Source organism: Pyxicephalus adspersus, chromosome 6 (assembly GCF_032062135.1).
Source record: "Pyxicephalus adspersus chromosome 6, UCB_Pads_2.0, whole genome shotgun sequence".
In the NCBI taxonomy this organism is placed as follows: Eukaryota; Metazoa; Chordata; class Amphibia; order Anura; family Pyxicephalidae; genus Pyxicephalus; species Pyxicephalus adspersus.
In genome coordinates this window covers 44,233,409-44,242,076 of record NC_092863.1, presented here as the reverse complement: position 1 = coordinate 44,242,076, position 8,668 = coordinate 44,233,409, and the positions used below count along the sequence as shown (strand labels likewise).

The following is an 8,668-nucleotide window of genomic DNA, read 5'->3' as shown; positions in this document are numbered from 1 at the left end:
CACTTGCACCTATATTTTCAGTTTTGTACCCCCACTCTTAGAGAAATTGGTGTAAACAGAAGAGAAGAAGACAGTAGTTTGACAAGTAGGTATATATTTAGGGGCCCCACCCCAATGCTCCTTGCTATGTTAGTGGCTCCAGGGTTCCCAATTTGCACTTTCAATTTAGGACTCCTAGTTGCACTTTCCTCTGAAACAGCAACCCCAAAGTTCATTTTTCATAACTTTTTACATTTGTGACCCCCCATACCTTGAAATTCTTTAAAGCTGGGGGGCCGAAATTGTAATAACTATTATCTATGAGGGTCCCCTGTACACCCTGAAAATTACAGGTGATTGTGATATACATATTAGGAGATATGGAGGTTTGTATACAGAGCTGTGAGGATGCAGAATGACATGGATACTTTATACACACTGGATACATTTCACAGGCAGAGCTGGTGCTATGAGATGGGGGCGGGGCTGCCTGTGTCTCCTTCACATGAAGGCTGAGCTGTATGCAATCCTCTGAACGGATGACACAGAGCACAGAGCAGCCTGAGATCCGTGCATCCGAGGATGAGAGCTGCCGAGAGCTGGGCGGGGTATTCAAATCAGCCGGGCGGAGCAACCGGCTAAAATCCTCTGGGGAGAACTATGATTAGTATGCACTAAAAAACACGAAGGAGGTTGCATTCCAAAGCTCTCCAGGGCAATAGATTAAAAATTAATACAAATACTTAATTTTTCAAATTGTATTTACTTTTTTCTTTTCAAATGTAATTGTTGTGCCATATTCTTTGTTAGGTGGAATGCCAGACATTTCTGTTAATGGAGATTATTGGAGGCTCACATCGACATGCTGTTGAGGGGTCTTCTAAGAGGATAAATACATTATGGAAAGAGGTGTGTATTGATAAATAATGACTATTTTTTAATCTTAGATTACGCCCTTTTGTAAAAAATATTTTTCTCTTCTCCAGAATCCTGGCCTAGTGGAAAAATATCTTGATGCAGTATTTAGCCTTGAACCTAATCAAAATGTTGCGGGCATTCTTGGTCTTGCTGTACAGTTCTGTGTGAAACAGAACAAGAAGGAAATTCTCAACAAGTATAGGGTATGTGTGAGAAGTGGAGAAGGAAAAAGCTTTATTGTTGTGTTTGTTTTCCTTATACACTGTAAAGATGGCATTTTACCATATTGTGCATGTTCAGCTCTGTGTACCTACTTTTTTTTTTTTTTTTTTTTTACAGAGTAAATTTCTTGATTTTTATGTGAAGACCATTCTCATGAGTAAAGTGAAACCCCCTAAATACATACTGGTAGGTCCTTTGCCTATTGTATGTTTTATTATGAGTTTATGGAATACAAAAATTGAACAGTGCACTAATCTAATGGTTTTACTCTGACTTTGATTTTAGGAAAGCTCCACACCTCTACTTCAGCATATTACTCATGACGAATTTAAGGAACACATTTTACCGATGTTGCAAAAATCACTTCTTCGCAGCCCTGAAAATGTGATTGAAAGTTAGTATTTCTGTTAATATAAAGGGACACTAGTCTAGACATTGTGGAACTAGATTTTTTTAATCACCCTTTGCGAAAAGGACCCCATCCTTCAAAATAAAAAACAAAAAACTGTATTTTCCTCCAAAATCTGCTGAGAAACCAAAACTGTCAGTAATGTTGATCTTCTGCACCCCTATATTTTGCTCACTGGTTTCTTGTGCTGGCCTCCACATTCTGGCAGGAAGAAGTAATAATGTGGAGGTTGAAGGGTGGAACCAGTGAGCATAGGAAGTTCACACTTCCAGAAAAGTTCATTTCCCAACAGTTTGTTTCATAATGACATAGATGAATATATACTTATTTTTTTCTTTTTACAAATACATTTTGCATGATTGATCTAAAGTTTTATTTATTTTTCTTTTCAGCTATTTCTTCACTTTTTGCATTTGTCACTATTGACCTAAGTCAGTATGCCCAAGAGCTTGGGAAAGGTTTAGCTGGTAAGCATTGTTGTTTTGTTATGTATTTAATAGTATTTGAAATGGTTCTTATGTCATTGTAACTGTAGGATCATTCATTATATGTTTATACTCGTACTTTAGGCCAGTTGAAATCTAATAACACCCAACTGATGGACGGAGCAGTGGTTGCTTTGCAGAACCTAGCCCATCAATGTAGTGACCCAGATGCTGTGGAGGCATTGGGAAAACATTTGTTTGCTGTCCTAGGAGGTGAGGCATAACTAATTTTAGCCCTTTTCCTTGGGAGTTTTATAAAATATTAAGAAATTAACTAAGTCTATATTTCAGGTTCAGAAGGAAAACTCACAGCTGTTGCACAGAAAATGAGTGTTCTCTCAGGTAAAAAAAATTCTTTCCAGTCTTTCATGTCTTCACTAATAAAAGACTAATTGAATTCCATTCTACTTGGATCCTGTATGGTTATTCTTGTTGTTATTGTTCTTTGGTATTCTTCTTATTGTTCTTTAAGGTTTATTTTAACTCTGGTAGGAGCTAGGGACAAAATTGTTCCTGGTGAGTGTCTTTTGTTGTTTTTGATGCTCCCAGATTAAGGCCATGCTCCTCCATTTAACTTGACCAAAGCACCCATCTTCTTTAATAATTGATCAGTTTGATTAATTCACATTTTCTTTTTTGCAAAAAAATAAAATAATCTAAGCTACAATGAAAGAAATTTAGGAAAGTCTCCTACTCAGATTTAGCTTCAGATATCTTGATCACATTGAAATTGCTGTCTTGAAAATAAATTGCTCTATTTTTTGTTTGTTTCTTTGATTTCATTGTTTTTATGAATTAACTTTGTTAAAGAGTTTTTCCTTTTATATCATAATTTTGTTAGAGAAGGTGCTTTAGTGATTTTGCCATCTTCATATTCTTGAGTGACTGCCTCGTGCCCACAGCTTTCTTTGGCAGTATGGGCGTTAAGTCTTAGGTACCAAGAGAAAAGGGACTGAATGCCTCGATTCAATTCTATCTGCCACTCTTATTATAAATGAGAAGATAAACAATTTGTCCAATTCGAGAACCTTTGTAATTGATTACTTCCTACACCTTCAGTGTTTATTTGATGTTTGCATATCTTTTTCTTCAAGTCACAAAACAGATCTTTCACTTTCAAATCTTCTAGCCATATGAATGAAATCTTGTCATTCTAACTTTCTGCAGTACTTTTATTAATCCTCTTTTTGAAGTTTACCCCACTTTTAATGCTAAATATTCTTTTCAATGCCTCAAGAAACATTTTTAAAAAATGGAGGGGGGGGGGGGGGGGTGAAAAGGGGTGGAGCTTCAAAATAGGTTGTGCATTTCTGTCTCTAAGCTTTCCTTTGCTAAATAACAAAGTTTAAATAATCTTGCCAGTGTAAAATAAAAGTTGGCTTTGCAGACTTTTGCTGAGTGTCATGTCTATAATAAAGAGATGCGTATTTATTATCATTTTCTCATTTCTTAAGGGATTGGTAGTCTAAGTCACCATGGAGTTTCTGGACCCTCATGTCAGGAATTAAGCAGGACGGTGTCTGAGTTATTTATCCCTTTTCTTCAGCAGGAAGGTAAAATTACTTATGGTTGAACAGTATGTAAACACAGATACTATTGTTGTGTTAGGTTAATGTTTTTTTAATGTTCATTTTGGTTGTTAGGAGCAGCTCCTGTCAGCTTTCATTTTTGTTGTTTTGCACATTACTGGCAATTGCACATTTTAGCGTCACCCTACAGCAACTAGTAGTTATTCATTCTGCTAGCCCCAAACTTATATAGGAAATAGAAAACAAGAAAAGACAGCTGGGGTTTTTTTTTGCGGCAAACATTAAGTTGTATTAATAAAGTACAACATAAAAAGGTGCATCTTACGCAAATTTACAGTGAATATAGTTTTAAATAAAAGGCAGCCCCAGAGGAAAGCAGGGGTTAGTGCCTGTCACCCAGAGACTTCCTATACATTTGCTATTATGTAGAATAATTCATCTTAATCCAGATGCGTTTCGTCAAAAGGCTTCTTCAAGGGATAATTTGAGATCGCAACAGAACTTGTTAGGTGACCAAACGTGCTGTGAGGTGCAAAAAGTTCTTGAGTAGTAGTGGTCTTTGAATGATTATGCTCAAAAAAGAGTGAGATAGGATCGGTAATCCTATATTGTGTCAGACAGTCCACGCTGCTGAGCGTGTCTGGGGTCAGAGCAGACATTTTTATTGACCATTTCTCCACATTTGTATAAACGGGCTTTCATCAGAGGCATATGTAAAAAGAAGCCTAAAGTACCACCTGACAGAAGCATCCTAATATGTCATACTTCATAGTTAACTGCCTAAAATGTTTGTTTAAATATTTTGACCATATTTTACACCATCTCTATACGATCCCTTTAGGCTTAGTTTGAAATGCTTCACAAATATTTAATTGATTCACATTGCTATTACATGCAATGTAGTGACTTCTGATTTATTTTTCTAATTAGTTCATGAAGGAACTCTCATTCACGCTGTGGAGGTACTTTCTCAGTGGTGTCAAAAGTTTACTACAGAGGTACCAAAAAAGCTAATAGAATGGTTTCAGAAAGCTCCTTCTCTCAAGACCAGCACTTCAGGAGTGAGACATTCATATTTCCAGTGTATGTTGGTGTCATTTAAAGGTGAGTGTTTTTTTTTTTTTTTTTTGCTAATGGGGTTTAATGCCTTAAAAACATAGGGCTATATCTATAAAGTGGAATCAGTCAGTCATTCCATCAGTCTTCCAGGTCCCTCTGTATCAATGACAGTAATAGATTCTTACAAGGAAATGTTTAGGGAATGTTATATTCCCTGTTAATAAATAGAGCTCATAATGCATTAGATGTACCTTAAATAAAGTACACCTGTTATCAGAGAAATGTGAAAATTCAGATATCTCCTTCTGTCACTGAGTTAGAAAAACTATAGAGATATGAAATTATGATTGTGCATCATTCATGTCCCATATTTGTTAAGCCAGGCAACCAGCAGTTTCAGGATTATGTGATTAATGCCAGTCTACAATTTTATCCCCTCACAATGGGTGTACTTTAAAGTGACTGCACTTTTAAGACATCTTTCATTTTCCCTGCTACACCCAAATGTCAGTCTAACTTGCCTAACACTGCCTATAATATAGGAATATTTTTATCATATATACCCATCACTGTAATGTTTGGGAAAATGGATGGATGCATGCCAGCTTACATCACTACTCCCATATTCTGATGTAGTGGCACAATAAAAACTTCTGCAGGTATGTCTCTCAAAGTACTTGCACTTTTTATCTGCTAGCAAGTTAATGTTTTTTTTATTATTACTATCATTTGAACTGTAAGAATTACTTTGAAGGTCATTTCATATTTGAAAACATTCCTGTTCTTTCTTCATCAGGCGATACGCTGGGCCAAGCTTTAGGCCTCTTGCCGCTTTTGATCCAGACTGTGGAGAAGGCTGTATCACAAACCGCACAGATAACATTCTTAACAGAAGCCCTTGCTGCTGCTGTCCTTGTTTGCAGATTGTCTGTCATTGAAACACAGATTGGTAAGATTCTACAAATATAATGCTTATAGCTCTATAGTACTGCATAATCTATTATTATTTTTCAAATAAATAGCCAATGATTTTTAAAAAATTAATACCGTTTATCTATTTAATATTTTACCTAACTGGCATTTTTTTTACATACAGAAAGCAAGCTGAACAATTTTTGGCAATTGCTGTCGGATGACAAGAAGCAGATTTTCACCTCGGACAAATTTCTTTCCTCAGCAAATGAAGAATGTAAGTGAATTAGAATCTCTGCCAATAAGTCATTTTGTGCTTTCACTACTTTTAGGGTATATTAAAAGTGAAATATTTTTCTGGTATCTCAATGATATTACAATGTGTGTTAAATTGTATGAAAGATTTGTTATATTAATAAAGATATTTTTAAATTGTGTTTTTTTTTATTTAGCCCTTTTCACCTTGCTGCAGCTTTGTGAGAGACTTTTACTTGACCACATTCATAGGCTACCAGACAACAGAGCTCAGTAAGTCTCTGATTTTTAAAGGTTTCCATGTCATACTATAATATGGATCAAAGAGATTTATTGGCCTTGTTTTTTTTTGTCTTTAGGCCTTATTACCACGCTTTGGTCACGGTTCTGCTCACTCGCTCATGGAAAGTACGTAGACAATGCCAACAAACCATCAAAAAGTTGCTGGCATCTCTGGGTGGTACTAAGCTGTTGCATGGCCTTTTGGCAGAACTTAGAACTGTGCTAAATTCAAACAAGGTAGGTGTTGTACAAAAGGGAAATAATATACAATAATAGCAACAGCAGTGTTGTGTGACTCTTTGGCTGACATTTACCTTGTTTTCAACAGTTGATTCTTTTGGATAGCACAGTCACGGAGTCTGATGAAGCAACAGAGCAAGGAAAGCCTCCTTTATCTCCAAGAATCATACAAGAGGCAATTTCTGTTCTCGCGGGTGTGCCAGGGCTAGAAACTGACTCTGTTGAAGCAGAAAATCTGGCCCAGAAGCTTCTATTGTTAGCAAGCCATCCTTTAGTTGGTATGTTAACTGATGTTTCTATTGGAAAGATTAACATAAAAGTTTGTTCTATTCTCAGTTTATTTTTTCTCCCATTTGACAGCACATGCATATCCAGATCTTTGGGTGGACCTTCTGTACAGAATGAAGATTGACCCCGCTGAGTTTATTAATAAGCATTTTGATGACTTTTTACCAGAAATAACTTCTAATTCATCTACAGATCAAGTAAGCGTACCTTCAAAAACCAAACTATCTGCATCAAATAACTTTCCCGATGTTGCTGCCATCATGACTTGAAATGTACCCAGTTATGATGCATAAAGCCAGTATATAGGCTTAAAAATACAGTGTTCCCATTACTTCAGTGGAAATGACAGACAGTATTAAGTGATAAGCTTAACAGAATGAAACGTATCCAGGGCTTAGTTTCTGATATATTGCTAAAATAGCTCAAATCAGTCACCTGTTATCTAAAAAATATGTTCAAAAGACACAAAACATAGACATTATTATTTATATTGATAGGGATGCCTGAAATCATTTTATCTGCCAAAGGATGTGCACATTTGAGTGGGAAGTTTTGTGACCCAGTCATCCCTGCCTCACAGGACAGCAAAGTCCTTTTCTGCATAAACGCCAAGACATGTCAGTCAAAAATGCATAGGGGTAAATTTATTCTCACCTTTTAGCATGTTTGCGGTACAGCATGATTGGCTCATAGTACTTATTGTGCTGCTCTCTAGAGCATTAAAGAATCTGATATCAAGATAACATGCATTCATGTATATATCTGCCTGGAGTTCAGGTTTAAAGATCACTGATTAGCAGTACAAGAAAAGTATTTCTGGTTGATAAAAAATATAGCTTACATTTTATATTATAGGTATTCAATTGCCTATTGTACATTTTAAAAGAAATTTACTAGATTGCAGATAGGTGAAAAATATGACACTCAATAGGTAAAATTGTTTAATACTCTCACAATGCAATAGAAATTTCAGGCAATATTGTATTTGTTTCAGGCTGTCCTAAATGCAGCTGGTACTTTGGCTCGAATATCTTCAAAAAGAGTTCTTCCTCAGTTAGTTGGACTCATAACTGATACTCTTCAGAACCCAGCCTTTTATCAAGTCACCAGGGAAGAATATGCCATTATGCAAACTCCTGAGGGAGAGCTGTATGACAAATCTATTCTGCAAAGGTAAATATATACCTTAAATATTTTAATATAAATAAAGGAATTTATGTAAAAAATGTATTGATATTAACAGACTTATTGTCACTTTTTAAGGTGCAGCTAAACCCAAAAACAAAAATGAAAAAATATTGCCAGTTAACAATGCTTACTTCTCTTTTCTAAGGGTTCGTTTGTTTTTTTTTAATGGTATTTCTTCCAGTAACACATTTCTATCCTAGCGTGTCAAGTTTATCTTGCTCCTATTGAACAGATGTAACAAAACAATTTCTTTTTCTTCATTTTTATGAAGATAAGACCATTGTTAAGGTTTGCATATACCGTACTTCAGTTCCTCAACATTGCTATTGCTATTATGAAATTGCTAATATGTTTTCATGTGCTAGATAGATAGAGTAACAGAACACATATTGCATGTACTCACTGTTGCTGTGAATGATCATACTATTTATCATCTTGGTGGCTGTTTTTTTCTTGCCAGTGCCCAACAAGATAGTTTAAAAAAAGGCAACATGAAGAGAGAGAACAAAGCCTATTCTTTTAAGGAGCAGATCATTGAAATGGAGCTCAAAGAGGTAAATAGGTAGCATTATTTTTATATGTTTCCTTAGTCTTATACACAAAAAATGTGTGTGTATTGCTTCTCTTTCTTTAGCTACTTTTTAGAATGTAAATTTTGTGCAGGCTCTTTATTAAAGCGGAATGGAAATTAAAAAAATGACACTTAACTTTACTTGCACAGATCTGTCAATTCCCCTGGAGCGGCCCTCGATACAGTCCAGCGTCATCCTAGTTTTTTGCTTCATCCCGCGGCAATTTTTTTTCTTCTTCTGCCTGTGTCACCCAATCTTGCACAGTTGAGAGATTGGGTGATGTATGCTGCTGTATTTGGAACAATATAATATACAATATATATATATATA

At 35.7% G+C, this 8,668-nt stretch overlaps 1 protein-coding gene across 1 annotated transcript in view; it reads left to right on the top strand.

The window, feature by feature from the left end:
* Positions 1-8,668, top strand: part of GCN1 (GCN1 activator of EIF2AK4) — a gene marked incomplete in the record, with an annotated part of 35,130 nt that overhangs the window by 6,884 nt on the left and 19,578 nt on the right. Inside the window, 17 exon segments of the mRNA XM_072415483.1 lie at positions 790-888; positions 966-1,100; positions 1,237-1,305; positions 1,405-1,513; positions 1,921-1,995; positions 2,098-2,226; positions 2,305-2,355; positions 3,468-3,566; positions 4,473-4,646; positions 5,398-5,550; positions 5,698-5,790; positions 5,966-6,041; positions 6,128-6,287; positions 6,379-6,568; positions 6,651-6,775; positions 7,573-7,751; positions 8,227-8,320. Of these exon segments, the coding sequence (XP_072271584.1) occupies positions 790-888; positions 966-1,100; positions 1,237-1,305; positions 1,405-1,513; positions 1,921-1,995; positions 2,098-2,226; positions 2,305-2,355; positions 3,468-3,566; positions 4,473-4,646; positions 5,398-5,550; positions 5,698-5,790; positions 5,966-6,041; positions 6,128-6,287; positions 6,379-6,568; positions 6,651-6,775; positions 7,573-7,751; positions 8,227-8,320 (2,010 nt within the window).